We start from the raw sequence: 21,303 nt of genomic DNA, 5'->3' as shown, positions 1-21,303 counted from the left end.
CTACATTTCATTTGATTTGACGCTTTACACCTTACAATATGCTCCCTGACAGGTGATATTACAGCACACATATGAAGTAAGGATTGGTAGTTGTAACCAGCCGATATCTCGCTTTCTATACTTAACCAACTGCTCTTCTACTGCCTATTTTCCACTAACCTTCAAACCTCCCGGGAAACTCCAGGAAAGAGTGTAGAGATGTCCAAATCCTTACTATTGCCCCATTTTTCCCTTTATCTGTAGCACCGGCAGCATAATAGAGTAATAGGTTGGTGTATGTTTATCGTCATTTAACTCATTGACGGTGCACAAGCTACGGCAGAGAGTTCTTGGCTGTTTCCCCTTGACAAAACAGATTGCAGTTATATTAGTTGTGCTGAGATGCAAGCTGCACAATTCAAACAGTTGTGTTTACTAGAGCAAGGGCGCCTAGCAACAGCCAGAGCCACAGAGGGTGAATATGGATTAGAATAAATTATTAATGCCTTATTCAGGATCACGGAGTTCCGAATGAGGACAGTAGATAGGAGGGAGGGGGGGGGGATATCACAGCCCTGTATAAGTTAGGTAATAAGAGCATTTAAGGAATCGTCAGTGCAGTTGAGCAGGGTTGAATAATTATAAGAAAATACACTGTAATGAGGTTGCTTGAGTCTTCATTTAGGTGTGCGGGCGACGGGGGCGAGGCAGGAGAGCAGGGAGGGAATAGGTGTGGTACTGGAGGGAGGACGTGAACTGCCTCAGCCCCAGGGAGGTGAGGGCGGCCCTGCAGTGTGCTTGGTACCTGGAGGCTTGTTTGTAGGGCGTGTTGAGCCTCCATAGAAACGCCTGGTACTTGAGGTTCCTGCTCGTCCCGTAGGTTCCCTGAGCATGGCCTGGTGGCCCTTGGGTTCGCTGTGAAAACTCCTGAGGGTGAAATGGGACGCCTCGCTTCGATGCATTGATGAAGGCGAGGTGTGTCGAGGAGAAAGGCAGGTGAAGGAAGGCAAGAAGGTCGTGGAGGGAAGAAGGAAGCCCTTGGAGGAATTCTTCATAGAGGACCATCTTTATCCTGTGAAGAGAGAGAGAGAGAGAGAGAGAGAGAGAGAGAGAGAGAGAGAGAGAGAGAGAGATTATTATGTATGTCTACAAATCAATAAGTCATTGTGTAGGTAAATAAACAGGAATAAAGATTGAGAAGCCCAAGATTATTTTTATCATTATTAAGATCGAGGTAGGGGGATAATTAAAAAGGTCATTTGGGTACGTAGAATTTCATCCTTATTCCGTGAAGCCGTGTCACATAAGTGTTACCTGGTTGGGTATCGACGCAGAAGATGTGGGAGGAGGTGGAGGTCCTTCTGCAGGCTGGAGCACACGGTGTGGGGGTCGCGGCAGGCCGGGGCGATGCACCAGGGCAGGCGGGAGCGGGAACTGGAAGAGGAGAGGGAGACTGAAGAGGAGAAAACTGGAAGAGGAGAGGAAGATTGAAGATAAGAAAACTGGAAGAGGAGAAAACTGGAAGAGGAGAGGGAGACTAAAGAGGAGGAAACTGGAAGAGGAGAGGGAGACTGAAGAGGAGAAAACTGGAAGAGGAGAGGGAGACTGAAGAGGAGAAAACTGGAAGAGGAGAGGGAGACTGAAGAGGAGAGGGAGACTGAAGAGGAGAAAACTGGAAGAGGAGAGGGAGACTGAAGAGGAGAAAACTGGAAGAGGTGAGGGAGACTGAAGAGGAGAGGGATACTGAAGAGGAGAAAACTGGAAGAGGAGAGGGAGACTGAAGAGGAGAAAACTGGAGGAGGAGAGGGAGACTGAAGAGAAGGAGACTGAAGAGGAGAAAACTGGAAGAGGAGAGGGAGACTGAAGAGGAGAGGGATACTGAAGAGGAGAAAACTGGAAGAGGAGAGGGAGACTGAAGAGGAGAGGGAGACTGAAGAGGAGAAAACTGGAAGAGGAGAGGGAGACTGAAGAGGAGAAAACTGGAAGAGGAGAGGGAGACTGAAGAGGAGAAAACTGGAAGAGGAGAGGGAGACTGAAGAGGAGAAAACTGGAAGAGGAGAGGAAGATTGAAGATAAGAAAACTGGAAGAGGAGAAAACTGGAAGAGGAGAGGGAGACTAAAGAGGAGGAAACTGGAAGAGGAGAGGGAGACTGAAGAGGAGAGGGAGACTGAAGAGGAGAAAACTGGAAGAGGAGAGGGAGACTGAAGAGGAGAAAACTGGAAGAGGAGAGGGAGACTGAAGAGGAGAAAACTGGAAGAGGAGAAAACTGGAAGAGGAGAGGGAGACTAAAGAGGAGGAAACTGGAAGAGGAGAGGGAGACTAAAGAGGAGGAAACTGGAAGAGGAGAGGGAGACTGAAGAGGAGAAAACTGGAAGAGGAGAGGGAGACTGAAGAGGAGAAAACTGGAAGAGGAGAGGGAGACTGAAGAGGAGAGGGATACTGAAGAGGAGAAAACTGGAAGAGGAGAGGGAGACTGAAGAGGAGAAAACTGGAAGAGGAGAGGGAGACTAAAGAGGAGAAAACTGGAAGAGGAGAGGGAGACTGAAGAGGAGAGGGATACTGAAGAGGAGAAAACTGGAAGAGGAGAGGGAGACTGAAAAGGAGAGGGAGACTGAAGAGGAGAAAACTGGAAGAGGAGAGGGAGACTGAAGAGGAGAAAACTGGAAGAGGAGAGGGAGACTGAAGAGGAGAACACTGGAAGAGGAGAGGGAGACTGAAGAGGAGAGGGAGACTGAAGAGGAGAGGGAGACTGAAGAGGAGAAAACTGGAAGAGGAGAGGGAGACTGAAGAGGAGAAAACTGGAAGAGGAGAGGGAGACTGAAGAGGAGAAAACTGGAAGAGGAGAGGGAGACTGAAGAGGAGAGGGATACTGAAGAGGAGAAAACTAGAAGAGGAGAGGAAGATTGAAGAAGAGAAAACTGGAAGAGGAGAAAACTGGAAGAGAGGGAGACTGAAGAAGAGAAAACCGGAAGAGGAGAGGGAGACTGAAGAGGAAAAAACTAGAAGAGGAGAGGAAGATTGAAGAAGAGAAAACTGGAAGAGGAGAAAACTGGAAGAGAGGGAGACTGAAGAGGAGAAAACTGGAAGAGGAGAGGGAGACTGAAGAAGAGAAAACTGGAAGAGGGGAGGGAGACTGAAGAGGAGGAAAATGGAAGAGGAGAGGGAGACTGAAGATCGAGGAGAGGGAGATTGAAGAGGAGAAAACTGGAAGAGGAGAGGGAGACTGAAGAGGAGAAAAGTGGAAGAGGAGAGGGAGACTGAAGAGGAGAAAACTGGAAGAGGAGAAAATTGGAAGAGGAGAGGGAGTTGAAAAGAAGAGGGAGATAGAAGAGGAGAAAAATGGAAGAGGAGAAAACTGGAAAAGTCTGTGTGTATAACTTGATGTGAACGGTTTAAAGTAGGGAACATATGTGAGGGGAATAGTGGCTGCTTGTATATATAGCTTGATTCTAAAGGTTGAATTAGGGAACAAATGTGAGGTGAAAAGTGGCTGCCTGTGTAGGTACTTGATCTGAAATGTTTAAAGGTAGCCTATACATAGTAGGGAAGGAATGTGAGGTTTAGTAGTGGTTGCCAGTATAACAGAGGTGGGCGCGGTACTCAAGAATCAGTAGTGCGGTTGCGGTATTGCGGTAGTGAAAACGTAGTCGTAAGCACTAAAGATTATATGACATTCACCGCGATTTGCCTTACATTAACAGTATCCCACAATTAAATCTATCATAACCTTAACCATATAGAGACCTAGATAACCCTAGGGCCGTATTTTTTATTTTTTTCAAGTGATCCTAGAAGACCTGTTGAAAGAAGACCCACACAAGTTTGCCATGTGCGGGGGGGGAGGGGGAGGGGGGAGGGGGAGCGTTCTTCCTTCCTTTCCTTTTCTTTTCATTTTTCCCTCTTTTTCCTTTTTTTAATGTCTGAAGGCCAAATTCTCACATGTTCCGAGTTACTTAAAACAGGCGCCTGAAGGTTCGCTGTGACGTAAATCCAATACTATGCGAGCAGTTGTTAATGATGGATGAATGGAGGCGCTTTTCTTTTTTTTGTTAGAGAGAGAGAGAGAGAGAGAGAGAGAGAGAGAGAGAGAGAGAGAGAGAGAGAGAGAGAGAGAGAGAGAGAGAGAGAAACACTCACTCACTAACAATATATACACACACAAATCATTAATGGGAAGCAAAACAAATCATCATAATCATACACCCCACCTCACCAACATACCACCACTCAGATCGGCCTCTCTGCCCCATCCTTAGCGAGTCCATCAGAAAGAGAAAGGAAAGGACAGGGAGGAGGAGAAAGGGTCCTACTCCTCTGTACTCTTCTTACTCTTCCTACTGTAGTTTTTCATCCCCGTGTGGTGGTGCGGCAGAGGGCAGAGGGGTCAATAGTCATGAATGTGACGAGGCGAGGCGCTGCGTGCGTGCGTGTGTCGTGTGTTGGCTCAGATGATGAGGCATGAGACGCAGTGGTGGTGGTGGTGGTGGTGATGTGGACTGGTGAAGGTGGAGGTGGTGGTGTTGGGTCTCAATAGAAATACATACACGGGAGGTTGTTGCCTGCACTCAGCATCTTAACACTGCATGACTCAATCCCGTGTAACGACTAACGACATCTTATTAGAAGGAAAACTTACCAGAATCATATTGACCAAACAACTTCTACTATTCAGCAGGCCGATCAGTGCGAAATACCATTCAGTAAGATGTTTTAGCTCTTTTAGTGTTTTCCCGACCAGGCAACGAGAATAAAAAAAGTTAAGGATTACCGACGCACCTGAGGACGGCGCGTGGATCTCTGACGAGGTACACCACCTGGAGGGGCAGGTGCGGGTCCTCTATAAGTGGCACCACCCGCCGTAGACTTAACCGAACCACCTGTGGGAGAGAACATAAGAATATACTATAGCAGAGCTGGGCGCGTTACTGGATTTGAGGTAGTCCGCTACCGCTCCTCCGCACCTCGGACGCAGGTAGTCCGCACCTGTACTTCCGCGCCTAATTTTTTTTCGCTCGGTCCGCTACCGGACCTCCGCACCTCCGCTACTGTACCCATAACTATTAAAGCACGCCTGAAAAACTAGTCCGCACCTCAAAAATAAAACAAAATAGTACAAGACAATAATACATCAGAGCTTCATACACACACACACACACACACACACACACACACACATATATATATATATATATATATATAGAGAGAGAGAGAGAGAGAGAGAGAGAGAGAGAGAGAGAGAGAGAGAGAGAGAGAGAGAGAGAGAGAGAGAGAGAGAGAGAGAGAGAGAGAGAGAGAGAGAGATTTACCTTCAAATAATCATCAAATCAATTAAAATAAATACTGTCTTCAGTCGGGCCACGTGATGTCTGGCGGACACCAGGGGTGACAGGGGGGGGATGGGGTGTGCCTCTCAAGCGCGAGTCTGGAATGTTCTATGCGGTAACGGCTCTCTGGCGGCACTTATATCTATTTATAATACTTAAAACTACTTTTTCCTCTCTAATTTACAATTTCCCATTCTTAATTAAATTCTGGCATTACACTGGAAGGGATCCAGCTCCACGTCAGACAAGGAAATGTCTGACGTCGTCAGCGGCGTAGGGGTTCTGGAGGCTGACGGTGCAGGCGTGCTGGTTCTGTAGCTCACGCTATTGACGCTACTATCCCCAGACATACTCCTGCTCCTGTCGCTACCACCTCTTTTCACGTATCTGTCCATGTTTATTTGTAAACACTAAACACTAAACAACCGCAGTGAATCTCTAAAAGTCAAAACGCGCGAAAGTAATGCCTTCGTTTTTTAATCTTTGAAAATCTCAGGTGCGGAAGTCTGGACCCAAAATTTCGCCTGTCCGCACCTGTTACTTCCGCACCTTTGAAAACTTTCCGCACTTCCGGGCTTCCGCACCTCGTTTGGCGGTCCGCAGGTGCGGAGGAGCGGAGGTCCTGACCGAGGTGCGGAAGTGCCCAGGTATGGAATATAGGGAGACTGTAAGAGGCCGACTGGCCCACATGAGGATCGGTCAAAGGGCGAGGGATAACTCAGGGGCAGTTCAGGGACAGAGGACTGAGTTAAGGGAAAGAGTAAGGTAAAGCGGGCAGACGGACCTCACGTGTTCAGCATTACAAGCTCCTGCATCCTGCAACACGGGGTGAAAACGAGTACTACATACACGCGCTCCGTCAGACTTCGAGGATCAACTAACGATTTTCAGCGATATGATTTTTATTTTCATTGATTATATTTGATATATTTACTTGTTGACTTAAACTTTCTTGCTCCAGCATCAAGGTAATCAATATGAATCTGTAATCAAGTCTCCTTGAGTGCCCGCATAATATAGCGTAGCGTATGATAGAGTTTATAGTGTGTTGGTGGTGACTCACCTTGGCGACGTGAAGGGGGGAGCGGCGACACACCTCACTCACGTAGGAGGCATCGTCGCAGGAGGGGGGGGAGGCTTCCTTCCCGTCGGGTGAGCGAGGCTGCTCCTTCATCCGCTTCTCGCCCGCATGGACACGCTTCTGATGTTTCCCTATTTCAGACTGCTGATCCTGGCCTCTCCTTACTGGTTCTTGCACTCCCTGAGAACTACTAACGTGATGCTGTTCCTTGTACAAGTTTCTTGTTCCTTCCTGCTGTATCCGGTTGCCTGTATGCTGCCCTGATTGTTCCTTATTCTCTTGTCCCCGTTTCTGTAATATATGCTTCAGAATTACTTGTTCCCTCGCCCCTTGTTGTTCCTGAGTTACCTGCCGACCATTCGCCAGCTCTTGTGACCCTTTCTGTTGCTCCTGGATACCCCTTTGCTGTTGTCCCTTGGCCGGCGCCGTGCACTGTGACGCCAGACGTGTGTTCCAACGGAGGTACCAATGGTTGCTCGCCATGTACGCCACCTGCTGTGCATGAGGCTCCAGGCGGCAACGAAACAGGTCCTTCAGCAGGGCGAGGGCGGCCCGTGAGGGGCTGTCGTCCTCCTCCAGCACTCGGATCTTCCATGGGTGTAGCGGTTCGTAACTGTGCGGCGAGGCAGAGCCAGGAGAGGGAAGTGAGATGGCGGACACGGGACACGGGGGATACAAACGGACATAATATGCTGAGTATGCTGCATCACGGAGGAACACAATCAAGCAGCTCAATCATTCACATTTGCACACGCATACATGGAAATAAAAACTGTGTTTAATTTTGCATATATATATATATATATATATATATATATATATATATATATATATATATATATATATATATATATATATATATATATATATATATGTATATATATATATATATATATATATATATATATATATATATATATATATATATATATATATATATATATATATATATATATATATATATATATATATATATATATATATATATATATATATATATATATATATATATATATATATATATATATATATATATATATATATATATATATATATATATATATATATATGTTGCCTCTCTTTCTATCTTCTATCGATATTTCCACGCTGACTGCTCTTCTGAACTTGCTAACTCCCGCTGCACACGACTTTCTACTCATGCTCATCCCTATACTGTCCAAACCCCTTATGCAAGAGTTAACCAGCATCTTCACTCTTTCATCCCTCACGCTGGTAAACTCTGGAACAATCTTCCTTCATCTGTATTTCCTCCTGCCTACGATTTGAACTCTTTCAAGAGGAGGGTATCAGGACATCTCTCCTTTCGTATTTGACCTTGCTTTCGGCCACCTCTTTTGTTTCTTTTTTAGGAGCAGCGAGTAGCGGGCTTTTTTTTATTATTGTTTTCTTTTTTTGTGTGCCCTTGAGCTGCCTCCTTTGTTGTAAAAAAATAAAAATAAAAATAAAAATATAAGAGAGAGAGAGAGAGAGAGAGAGAGAGAGAGAGAGAGAGAGAGAGAGAGAGAGAGAGAGAGAGAGAGAGAGAGAGAGAGAGAGAGAGAGAGAGAGATTGATTGATTGATTGATTGAATGACGGATAAATAGACAGTTTGATAGATAAATAAACAGACAGACAGATGTATAAAATTGTGTGTGTGTGTGTGTGTGAGGAACTGACATATTAAGCCGTTCATACCATGCGAAGAATTGATAACAGAGGGACAACTAGAGTAACGGAGGCAAGCCAGAAATAGTATAAGTTAGGGCAGACAGAGGACTAGGTGAATATGATTAATTAAAAAAGAGCATTTGCCGGGGCTGGATCGAAGATCGATGCAGTAACATAAGAGAGGCGGATAAAGTTGCGAGAGGCCCCTTGTCCTACAGTTGAACAGTAATGGCTGCTGATGTGATGCAGTGTGTGAATGATACTTGGGTTGTGGACAGTATTCTTATGATAATAATTATACTATAGTAGTTTCCATGGATGCGAACTCGTAACCTGTATATGGGCTGAGCCGCTGAGCAATGTGTGCCACGGAGCCACCTGCTGATCCCTGATGTTGACAATGGATCATAATGAAATATCAGTGTAGGATGATAATAATGCATCTCTCTCTCTCTCTCTCTCTCTCTCTCTCTCTCTCTCTCTCTCTCTCTCTCTCTCTCTCTCTCTCTCTCTCTCTTCACCTATAGAATGTCTCAGGCACGGCTGAGGCCAGAAGTTCTCCCATGAAGGTGGAGCCGCTCCTCCAGCTGGTCAGTAGGAGGATGACCCTTGGCGCACCGTCCTGCTCCTTCACCTTCTCCCCTTGCGACGCTCCCACATAACTCTCATTATCTGTCGCGGTTGTTTTATTTGTTTGGCGTGCTCCCCCTCTCTCTCTGGTGTTTAACTTGGCTGGCAGTGGATTCTTAGCAAAAATATTATTCATTCCGTGACTCATATTGAGCGTGTGGTGACGGTCCGAATGGCTGTCATGACCCGCCGTGTGTTTCGGTTCATCATTGTCCTTCGTTGATGTCGTAAATACTTCAGTAAGCAGATGGAGATTGGTATTGTGATTATTAAGGCCGACTCCATGGGAAGTAAGGCTGGTGTCAGGATATTTAGCGTTGTTCTGTTGACGCTGAAGGCCACTATCGTGAGGATTAAGGCTGTTTACGAGACGTTTTTGATTGACGTCACTTGCGTGCAGATTTATCACAGACAGTCTGCTTGTGTCGTAGTGGCCACCGTGTCTATTCTCGGCCTTAAAATTATTCATGGGTACGCGGTGGTCACTGACATCTTCACTTGCCTGAAAACTTCTGTAGCCTGAAGCTTGCCCGTGGAGCGTGTGTGGAGGCTGTAAAGGATCTCCACCGGCGGGATGGGCGTGGGGGCGCAGTGGGATTCGCCAGTAGCGGCACACGGCCAGCCCCGTGCCGCCCCACACCACCACCGTCACCACCACCCGCAGCCACTGCCACCTCCACCACCACCACTGCCATCGCCGCCACCACACTCGCACCCATCCCGCGAACACCTCGTCCCGCAACATTGATTCAAGTCACTAGATTAACTATGAAAGTTATTATCTTGTCCGCATGATTACGTAACTAACACCAGCATTCACTTCGTAACAAAATTTGTCCACCACCTACTTGTCTGGCTATTCATGCCTGGCTAGCGTGGTTACCTGACGCGGCTCGATTGGAATTCACACGTCAGACTGATCACGCAACCAAGTCACTGCCTACACGACTCAATAGTTGTCTCAGTGTTCAAGGTATACTCTGCTAACTTATCTCTCGCATTAACAAGATTTACATGACTGGCTTTTCATCCAAGCTCATATATGAAGGGTACACATTTATGTCCGATGACAACACACTTTGCACGTCGTATACATGTAATTAGACACACATTATTCATTCACTTGATATTTCCAGTTCAGGGGTTCATAACGCGAGCCAAGACAGACACAACTTGACGCAAGGCTTCCAGCCTGCAGCACCACCACCTTTTAACCCTGTCCAGACCATGCCTCTGCTCTCAGCCCGCGGCCGCGTGCCGGCCGGCCTCACGAGGAGCGGAGGGACTGGGGCTGAGGTTGGGATGGGTGAAGGCATGGAGGTAGGTGAGGGTGAGGAGTGTCAGGTCAAAGCGGGAGAAAGGGGTGAGGAAGGGGGGAAGGGGGAGGAGGTCATCGCGTGAGCCGACCAACGCTATTTTGCCGCAACCACCGTGAAGTTCTGCAGTGTCGCTCCCCACCTAGTCCCCTCCATCTCCTCCACCATCCTCTTGACTCTATTCAATAGGAAGTTACAGACACTGATGCTAAGGTTACTCTCACTCGGTGATTGCAAATATCGGGGCGATGTTTCCAGTTTCATCAAAAAAAAATAATAATAATATAGAATATTTATTAATGTGACAGGTCTCTGCAGGTGTTGTATAGAAGGATATTATCGTAACAAAAACAACAAGATGGGTTTAAACTTTAAAGCATTCATGGTAATTCATTTGTCTTAAAAAGTAATGTGAGGTACAAAACATGTCACAACTTATCACGGCGGTCACGTGGCGGGGACGAACGCGGGGGCGTGGGCGTGCGGACCGCAGAGTACCAATGCTCGCCAACACTTGGAATTTACAGGTGTTGAGATGGCACCAATGTTTACACGAGTGCTGGAAGGATATTTTTCAAATAGAGAAAAATTTGTAATACTGAAAGTACAGCATTGTTTTGAGACAAAAATTCTGTCTTATTGATCGAGATTCTTGCCTTCCTCACGGCCTCGGGCATGCTCACCTGCAGTTCACCGCCGCCTCCAAACTCCTGAGCAACATGCACTCACAGGGTGAGTCACGGATTATCTAATTATTCCTGTGACCTCTGCTGACCCAGGTAGACGATTCACAAAAAAAATATCTTCCACAACTATAACTATTACAACTTAGAAAGTATGGCACATTATATATATATATATATATATATATATATATATATATATATATATATATATATATATATATATATATATATATATATATATATATAATGTATTGGCATAAACATGACAAGACCCCTTTGTATGGTGTAAGTCACAGCTCAATGAGTACATAAATATGGAAGTCTTACACCGGACAATTCTATACATCTATACTTTCTTGTGACACACGGACCATCAGACACCAAGGTCTAGCAGGTCTGGCTAATATACTGTCACTTCTCTACACTACACACATTTAGTGTCTTACTTCTCACTGTATGAATCACTTACCATCTTAGCATACCATTTGGCACAGTTATCACTGCTAGTTGCGACATGACTGGTTAGATTAGGCATGACATTAGTGTGTTAGAGAGAGAGAGAGAGAGAGAGAGAGAGAGAGAGAGAGAGAGAGAGAGAGAGAGAGAGAGAGAGAGAGAGAGAGAGAGAGAATCATATTAAACCTTTACTTATAAACATACAAAAATAAAAATCATAGTGTACTATAATCATTAAAATGCTCTGTGTGTGCATTTTGTGAAACAGAATCATACAAGAGTAAACTGAATATTGCAGGTGAACACAAACCTTTGAGACTAGAACAGTGTAATATAAAAAAAGTTAAAATATCTGAACCCATTTGCATTTCCCTTCTTGTCAACCAAATATGAATCTAAAAACAACTATGTAAACCTTCAATAAGAAAAAAATAAATAAAACTAAGTAGTTAGTAAAAATCAGTACAAAAGAAGTATGGCAACGAAATAAATGATCCTATTTTGAACATTATTTAGGTACCTTACAAGTAGTACTATAGTATGGATATTTACACACTACAAACAGGAATGATGACAGGCATAAGTACGTACAAAATTCATCACATTCATCACAGTTATCCCGAGAGACTCCGCATGAGGTCTACAAAATCACATTACCAAGGAGGCATTGCTAGTGGGAAGATTATCTGGGCTACTTATCAAGGCTCACCACAACCCAGTCTGAGATTCATCATTTGTTGCGTAGTCTCCCTTGGCAGGCTCATCCTTGCTAGGGATCTTCGTCTACTATTTAGGGTTCCTTAACCTACTTGGAAGGGATGCTACTTGTGTGAGTCACTCGGCGGCCCAATTGTGACCTTGAAAAAGAGAGAGAGAGAGAGAGAGAGAGAGAGAGAGAGAGAGAGAGAGAGAGAGAGAGAGAGAGAGAGAGAGAGAGAGAGAGAGAGAGAGAGAGAGAGAGAGAGAGAGAGAGAGAGAGAGAGAGAGAGAGAATTTACATAGATGTTCAGACCCCACAGACCCAGACTGGATGGTCTGTTTTAAACTCAAATCAAATCATCAAATAGCTACCAAGGCATTTCTACTTTAGCGAATGCCAAGGTGGAGGAAGTGGTGGTCAAGTTTGTTTCTAAATTAATTAATCATGTTGCACCATTTTTTGTTCTACAACATAAATGAGGAAAAAAATTGGTGATCTGAATATATTTGTTTACACTTCAGCATTAGAGGTGTTCAGATAATATTGTTATGGAAGTAAGTCCAGAAAACTGCAGTCAGAAAGAGAGAGATTACAGAAAGCAATATGAGGAAACAAAGGAGAGAATTAGGGCTAGAAAGCAGGAAGACCACCTGCATTCCTAACAGAGACACTCACAATAGGTAGCATCAACAGGAGGCAGCTGGCAAGAAACAGAAGCAGCAACAGCAGGAGGAGCACCAGCCCTATGCAAAGACAGCCCTCTCGCCACCCTCGGAATAAGATTCCTCTACATGCTGTGCTATCACTCGCTAATGCTTCATTGACTGGATGTTGGAATGTACATGATCTGGTACAGTTTTTTGACAATGCATGACAGGCAGGTTGAGATAGTTTTCTCGACAGTGTTTCTTTGTGAGAAGATTGCTTACAAAAGGACTGACATGGCTGTGTTGCTTCACCGGTTGTCTGATGCAACATCCCAGCCTCATCCTCACACCTGGCATGATGTTCTTCAGCCAGGTCAGTGGGCTCTGCAACTTTGTTTGCTCTCAATAAAGTAAAATCAGATTTATCAAGTGACTTGTCAAGCTCCTGATAAAGGCAGTGGCTAGAGGAGTCCACAATAGAAGAATGCAAGGCAAGGAAGTGTGATCGAAGCTTTTCAAGCGCCTCCCAAATAATATCCATTTTCTGGGTTACATCTGGAAAAGTATCAACAAGAGCAACTTTACCCAAATTTCTTTTACCATCTATAACCTTGTCTTTCTTCTGGTCTTCGAAAGCTGAGTCACTTGTCTTTTGATTTTTGAATAAGTCTATTTCTCTTTCATGAAAAAATTCATTTTTCGAAGATTTTTCTCTATGATCAGCCCTACATCTGATCTCGCTCAATTGACTGCAGTTTTCTGTATTAACTTCTTTAGCAACTTTATCTGAACACTTCAAATGTTGATCAACGAGTTGGTGATGGATGTCATCAGTTGTGATGTATGGTACTGAACATGTCTTACTTACACTGAGGTCTGTATAATTATGCTGAAGCTCCATTGTAGCTCCAATGTAGTCTACAGTAGCTAGATCACCATCCAGCATCCCCTGCCTAATTGAGCCTCTTAACTGTTGTTTATGAGGAGAGATTGTGTAATCAAGGTCACAAGTACTCTGAGTATTGTTCATGAGGGTTGTTTCCTTCTTGCCTTGGGTGTGAATGTGGTGGTCAGGTCTCGAATAAGGGAGCACAGTACATTCTTTCGAGGCTTTCTGGAGATCAATGTCTTTTGTAGGTTGGGTTGGAAGGTTTTCCTTCGAATCATTGAATAGATCAAGGAGATTATTACCTTCATCTTGCAGTGGAAAGCTTTCATCCTCATGTTTTATATCTTGTTGGGATTTTTTTTCTTGAGGTAATTCTTTGTGGAAGGTGTCTTGCCGTGATAGATTTTCAGGTTTTAATTCTTCTTTAATTTCATTTTGGTGATTATGATCTTCGGGGTTATCTTGAGCATCATTATCTTTATTCTGTTCAATAATTTCTCTGGACTGATCCTCAAGATTCTGTTTCTTTCCAGCTTCATTCTGAAAGTTGTCATTTTTTCCAGCTTCATTCTTTAAGCTGTATTCTTTCACAGTTTCATTCTGCAGCTGCAGGTTATGACTTTCTCCAGGTTGGTTCTGGAGACTATGATCTTTACCAACTGGAAACTGAAAACTGTGATCATTTCCATTTTGATTCTGGAGATGATCAAGACTTTTGTTGTTACCTTGAGTACAGAGAGCGTGGTCGACCGACTGCACTCTCCAGTGGCACTCCTGCAGGGTGCGATGCAGATGGCGAAGACTTGACAACACATCCCCTTTATCCTCAACCACCTCCTTACTGAATCCTCCTACTGCTTCCCTCTCATGCTGCATCACTGTCATGGTCAACATCGCCCTCTGCTGCTCCTCTGCAATAAATTTTACAGTAACTCAGTAGCTCTAAACATTAACAATCTAATCATTTGGAGTCACTTTGATTTCACAATAAGTAATAGGAAATGCTTATTTTACTAACATATATCTATTGTCTGATGTGTAAAAGGTAACATTACTTTCTTGGCATACCACTAAACAATCCATATGATCAGAAACATGCTCATAACGGCCTCCTGGAATAACCAAGGGGAAAGGGTATGCAGATTCATGCCGAGAATAAAACTGAACAAGAATATATAGTTAATGGAATCCATAAGCATGAATTAAAACATTTCATTTAAAAAAATGGCTGCAGTCCATATGTTGTTTTCTGGTTATATATATATATATATATATATATATATAGATATATATATATATATATATATATATATATATATATATATATATATATATATATATATATATATATATATATATATATATATATATATATATATATATATATATATATATATATATATATATATATATATATATATATATATATATATATATATATATGATGGCATCAGTAATGAAATAAAAAAATATGATTATCATGTAATGCCAAGTTATTAACTATAGCACTAATAACACTAATTATTAACGATCACATTATACTCAATGAATATGACATCAGAAATTATGGTAAACTGATATATATATATATATATATATATATATATATATATATATATATATATATATATATATATATATATATATATATATATATATATATATATATATATATATATATATATATATATATATATATATATATATATATATATATATATATGGAACAATAAACATTATAAATGGACCTCAAAAGTTTTTTTTATGCACCCACAATGCATTTTTAAAACTTTTTTGCTTAATTCATGAAATGACAAGAGAAGTCAAACTTTCTCGCATTTCATCTATTGTTGACATTCACTTGCTGGATCTCACCTTCAGCCAGTATAACTTAGTTCATATTATGACATATGTAGAAAATATTGAGACATTGCTGTAATTTCTGGGGGGCTATAGCCCTTAAATGTTTTCTATATCGGCCTCAAAATGCCCCTAAATGTGCTTATTTTTTTTTTTAATTTACCCACTTGTGCATGCCCACTTCGCTCGCCATCCCCCCCCCTCCCCCCTCATGAACCTGAAAAAGAAACCCTCTAGCCCCCTAAAAAATCTGACAATATTACGGACCTGTAAGAGAAAACAGCTGCTCATCTCGCCGTTGCTACATCAAGTGGTGCATTACTCCTCGTCTCGGACAGAGCTCATCTGAAGCAGGATCTGAAGACGCTGGGCCAACGTGAGAGGCTGCGCGAGGCTGGACGAGGCTGCGGCACCGATCTGCTGCTGGCCGCCGGCATGCTGGGAAGGAAATTGAAAATCTACTACTGTGCTACTAGACCTTAAACTTTTACAAAAATTGCCATTAAAGCGAAAAAAATGTCACGCACAAGTAAGCGGCCACTGTTCCACACACACGAACACACGATGCTGATGGTGGTGTAGTAGTCCAGCCAGGACGCGCTGGCTTCCGGCCCAGATAACACCTATCTCAATGCCATTCGGTTACCACATGCTTCCCTCGTACTACTCAGCCAGAACTCAAATGTAACACTAACTCAGCCAGATCTCAAAGTAACACTAACTCAACCAGAACTCAAATATAACACTAATTCAGACATCTCAAAGTAACACTAACTCAGGCAGAACTCAAATATAACACTAACTCAGCCAGATTAAATTTTCACGCGACACTAATTAACTCAGCCAGATCTCAAATGTAACACTAACTCAGCCAGATCTCAAATGTAACACTAACTCAGCTAGATCTCAACTGTAACACTAACTCAGCCAGATCTCAAATGTAACACTAACTCAGCCAGATCTCAACTGTAACACTAACTCAGCCAAATCTCAAATGAAACACTAACTCAGTCGGATCCCAAATGTAAAACTAACTCAGCCAGATCTCAAATGTAACATAACTTAGCCGGATCTCAAGTGTAACACTAACTCTGCCAGATTTCACATGTGACGCTAACTCTAGCAGATCTCAATGTCAATATGTTCGTAACAGTGCGTCACGTCCAAAGCCAACGAAACACACACAGCACTACTACCCATTATACAAAGCTCGCAGAATACGTGTGGTCAACAAAATTACAACCACTGAACTCTACATTCGAGAAGAGATTACCATAACATCGTACTAATAGAGGAGGATACGAAGCAACATCTACAGACAGCACTGCATGTACTCCAAAATATGGTTAACCAATGACTACAACTAAACTTTACGGGAAGAGATGAGCTCCCGTTACTTACTGTTAATAGAGGAGGATAGGAAGCAGGCGTGTGGCGCAGTTAACACCCCGTGACTGTCTCGCCTAACACTGGTCACGCTTCCTAACTATTTCAGAGAGAGAGAGAGAGAGAGAGAGAGAGAGAGAGAGAGAGAGAGAGAGAGAGAGAATCACCATGGCCTTCAAAGCATCTCGTAAACGTACATGGTATAAATATTGAACAAAAAGACCTGAAACTTGGCAATAGACACAATCTACAAGGCTGACAACTTCTCTTATTAGCTGAGAGAGAGAGAGAGAGAGAGAGAGAGAGAGAGAGAGAGAGAGAGAGAGAGCAGTAAATGATATGCCGTAACATGTATGCGTTTGAGGAATCCCCAACAGCAGCAGCAGACACGTGATTGGAATCGCCTCTCCCCTCCCAAGATGATCTAAACATGAGATTCAAGTAATGAGGAAACAATACGAAGGTAAAATGATTCACTGCCCGTCACAATAAAAAATAAATAAATAAAGATCACCAGAACACAACGTATAAGGTGAAATAATATTGGTTCATAAAGGGACATCATAGCTGATTGATGTACGGTATGTATACTTGCAGACTATGATGAATGTTCTAGTAAAAATTTTGAAGACGAAGAAATGAGAGAGAGAGAGAGAGAGAGAGAGAGAGAGAGAGAGAGAGAGAGAGAGAGAGAGAGAGAGAGAGAGAGAGAGAGAGAGTAGATATTATATACCGTATGTTTCTCGAGAATGATAGATATATACAGCATCTACCTACGCACCAATTTATACGAGCTAAATTTATAGTCTTACCAATTCATGAGGGCAATATTCAGATGAGTGTATCCTACTGTAAATGTTTAAAAAAAAAAAGCAAGGAGTAAATTATAGGCTAAACCTTTTTTTTTTATCTATATCGGATCACTCTTAGGTAACAACTGTGTGTGTGTGTGTGTGTGTGTGTGTGTGTGTGCTACTTATGAGGATGTGTGTAGTAGTGGCTGTGTGCTTGGGTGATTGTGTGTATGAATAAGTGTGCAAGTCAAAGGGTGAGTGTTTGCGTAATTTAATGCCTTCCCACTAGGTACGGTACCCAAAGTTTGCTGTGCATAGGGAAAAAAAGGAGTGGAATGCGCATCTGTAAAGGTAAATTTTGCCCTGTAAAATACGTACTCTCACCAGAACCTTAATCTCCAAAGGCTTCTTTATCTTCAGAACCTTTTTTTCCTACCTTCTCTTTGACTTCCTGATCCTTCTCTATCTTCACAACCTATTTTTCGTCTTTCAGAAATTCTTCCTCAATCCCCTACAACCTCCACCTCTACATCCAAAGCATCCTTCTCAACCTAGAAAAAAAACCCATTGAGCTTCACTACCAGCACATCCTCCTCCTTGACCTCTACAGCTATCTCCTCGAGCTCCAGAGCCTTCTTCTTGAGCTTTACAGTTCCCCAAACCACCACAATTTTCTCATCAACCACCACCACCACCTCCTCCTCAACCCTTACTGCCTCCTTCTCAACCCCACAAGCTCTTCTTCAATTCCCTCAACCTCTATGACTTCCACAGATGTTTCTAGTTTTAAATTCAATGTATGTATGTATGTATGTACGTATGTATGTGTACACTGTATATCTATATCAATCAATCAATCTATCTATCTATCTATCTATCTATCTATATCTATATCTATCTATCTATCTATCTATCTATATCTATATCTATATCTATATCTATCTATATCTATATCTATATCTATCTATATCTATATCTATATCTATCTATCTATATCTATATATATATATATATATATATATATATATATATATATATATATATATACTATAGTATATAAAGGGCAACTCAGGTCCGTCTGTATGTCCTTTATAGACGGTGATAGCTACAGACGTAGGCTTTATATGTTTTTGAAGCGAACTATGTTCCCGAGTAATCGTGGCACATAATACTAGGACATTAATATACAATTTTTTAAGTTATTTAATGAAAACTATCAATAATGGTCCAAACGTTGGGACCATCTCCGTTTTCTGCCGGTGCGGAGCATGACTACTGTGATAGTCATGATGACTACCCTCATAGCTGTGATGACTACTGTAATAGTTGTGAGCACTACATCAAACCCTACCCATCCTAGCTCCCAAAAACTTGGAAGTGGACTATATAAAAGGCAACTCACTTTTTTATTGTGAAATACAATTGTTTATCATATAAGAAATCTGTTGTTTTCTGTGTCTTATTTCTTCCAGGGATTGCCGCTAGTATTTATATATATCTATATATATATCAGTTATTTCCCAATCTGTCACTATTTTTGTCTGTTGATCTAACTCCTACCTATGTGTCCTGACTTTTGCCATTTCTTGAATTTGATTTCCTTTCATATATTCTCTTATCCATTTGTAGCTTTTCTATTGGTCCTCAGTCTTCAGGAAGGGCCTGAATTCAGCTTTTTTTATATTTTTTTATTAGGGGAAAAAGTGTATCAGTATAACTAAACATTTATAGAACCCTAAAGATTCTGAGGCTTCACACTAATGCTTGTTTAGCTTATTTATAAAATCTGGGCCTGACATTGGTGGGAAAAATGTCATGAGACGAAGGAAATAGGGTAAAGTTTCAGAATTTTATCTAATTCAAGAGGACAGGCTAGGGCACCACCGAATCTAAGTACTGGCAGTCTGTATTCTCTTAAATTAACAGAACTTCATGTTAATCGAAGATAGTAACCTACTGCCACTTAAATAATACTGTGACTGCCACTGCGGACAGTGGCCTATCGCTGCCAATATGGTAACCTTTTGCTGCCAAAACAGTCACGTATACCATAAAATAGTAATCTATCGCAGTTCACTTAGTTGCTCAAATCTCAGAAGCCACTGATTTAAATCATGAACAGGTATACATATACCTATTATTATTAGTCCATGATAACATATTGAAAATTATTTTTGACAACAACCGGGGTGGGAGGGGTGTAATTCTATAGTAATACCAAAAGATAGGAATGGAGAGTGACTTTCTACAACAAACATAGGCTTATTCATTTGAGAACAGCTGTGGTGGATGTGATTAAGTACATATCTATGGAATGTCACCCATACCATTCCTCTGGGATAGTTACCTTGATGCACATTACTTTATCCTTCTGGCCTTTGCTTCCTCACACAGCGGGGGGCTGCAGGGGGCGGCTCCCCTGACACCCATGGGCCCAGCAGCGGCACAGACCTTTAACATCTGTCAGCCCTGGGGTTGAAAATACCACTCCTGAACCGAAGAATGAGTTAACACTGCCAGGCACTTATATGTCTTCAGATAACCCCAACTTGTTCCTTGGCTGAATGTGATAATAAGACTTCAGGGTTTTAGTGGCTGGGTATGTTCTTTGCCTTCTGTAGTTTTGCATCGCTTCTTAGTTCTTTACACCATGATCTTCCTTCCTCTGTATCCTTTAACTATTTTTCTCTTTTCGTTTCCAGCTTTCCACCAAGAGTGTTTCCATGTGGCTCACTGGTATTGTCGGTGTCTTTATCTCCTGCCAGTCCAAACACTTTTTTTTTTTTTTTTAGCCCTCTGTATTATTTTCCATTCCTTCCTTTCTTTCTTCCTTCCCACTCCAGTTATTTGTGGTGCTTGTCCATCTGTTAGTTAATGTCTGTTCTAAAATCCTCAGATTCACACATTATCTGAGAAAGTAAATAACAAAGTAAACAAACCAACCAGTGTTGCCAAATGTGTCGGACGTAAAAGTGCTAGGCTGAGGTGTGAAATGCGCTAGAAATCCACAATAATAGGAAAGTTTTCGTTTCCTCCCTTCTTTTGATTACAGTAATAGCAGCTAGATAATCCTTATTAAGCATATTACTTTTACATCATATTGATAAAGCCGCTGCTTCTAGTGCTGCTATAATAATAACAATAATAATAATAATAATAATAATAATAATAATAATAATAATAATAATAATAATAATAATAATAATAATAATAATAATAATAATAATAATAATAATAATAATAATAATAATAATAATAATAATAATAATAATAATAATAATAATAATAATAATAATAATAATAATAATAATAATAATAATAATAATAATAATAATAATAATAATAATAATAATAATAATAATAATAATAATAATAATAATAATAATAATAATACTAATAATAATAATAATAATAATAATAATAATAATAATAATAATAATAATAATAATAATAATAATAATAATAATAATAATAATAATAATAATAATAATAATAGTAATAATAATAATAATATATATAATATATATATATATATATATATATATATATATATATATATATATATATATATATATATATATATATATATATATATATATATATATATATATATATATATATGGTATCAAAAGAAAGCAGATTAAATGTATTATTCACAGATGAGAAGAGATATGGTTGAATACTAAAAAATAAGAAATACCATGGCCTAAGGCCTTTAATATAGGTTGATTTATATAGTGAAATGATTATAAAAAAAAATAGTAACTTTTTTATTTAGATATGTTGAAATGGTTTTAATACAAGTTAGTCAACATATTGAAGTGTTCATATATGAATTTTTATGCAGATATATCATTTTTTTGTGGCGTCAGGATTCAGGAAGGT

General features: G+C 41.2%; 1 protein-coding gene across 5 annotated transcripts; it reads right to left on the bottom strand.

The window, feature by feature from the left end:
• Nucleotides 1-90: 90 nt before the first annotated feature.
• On the bottom strand, nucleotides 91-20,386 carry LOC126998461 (carbohydrate sulfotransferase 5-like). Of its 5 annotated transcripts, XM_050860171.1 has the most exons (8): nucleotides 19,766-20,386; nucleotides 16,640-16,724; nucleotides 15,506-15,676; nucleotides 14,104-14,289; nucleotides 6,368-6,998; nucleotides 4,757-4,857; nucleotides 1,294-1,413; nucleotides 91-1,051 (listed from the first exon to the last, which is right to left on the bottom strand). In XM_050860171.1, exons 5-8 carry the CDS (start codon nucleotides 6,866-6,868, stop codon nucleotides 661-663), a joined length of 1,113 nt encoding a protein of 370 aa, XP_050716128.1. In that variant the 5' UTR covers nucleotides 6,869-6,998; nucleotides 14,104-14,289; nucleotides 15,506-15,676; nucleotides 16,640-16,724; nucleotides 19,766-20,386; the 3' UTR covers nucleotides 91-660. The 5 variants fall into 5 exon arrangements, 4 of the variants coding, with proteins under 4 accessions (XP_050716128.1, XP_050716124.1, XP_050716127.1 ...); XR_007752883.1 differs by lacking the exons at nucleotides 91-1,051; nucleotides 1,294-1,413; nucleotides 4,757-4,857; nucleotides 6,368-6,998 and adding an exon at nucleotides 10,359-10,559 and having other exon boundaries at nucleotides 19,766-20,350; XM_050860167.1 differs by lacking the exons at nucleotides 91-1,051; nucleotides 1,294-1,413; nucleotides 4,757-4,857; nucleotides 6,368-6,998 and having other exon boundaries at nucleotides 11,226-14,289; nucleotides 19,766-20,352.
• Nucleotides 20,387-21,303: the final 917 nt, after the last annotated feature.

The sequence above is a fragment of the Eriocheir sinensis genome, chromosome 14, assembly GCF_024679095.1.
Source record: "Eriocheir sinensis breed Jianghai 21 chromosome 14, ASM2467909v1, whole genome shotgun sequence".
NCBI lineage: Eukaryota > Metazoa > Arthropoda > Malacostraca > Decapoda > Varunidae > Eriocheir > Eriocheir sinensis.
This window is presented reverse-complemented; position numbering and strand designations above follow the sequence as displayed.

What these genes read in the sequence shown, in the direction of transcription:
- LOC126998461 (XM_050860167.1), bottom strand. Translation starts at nt 14,272, where the DNA reads ATGTTGACCATGACAGTGATGCAGCATGAGAGGGAAGCAGTAGGAGGA.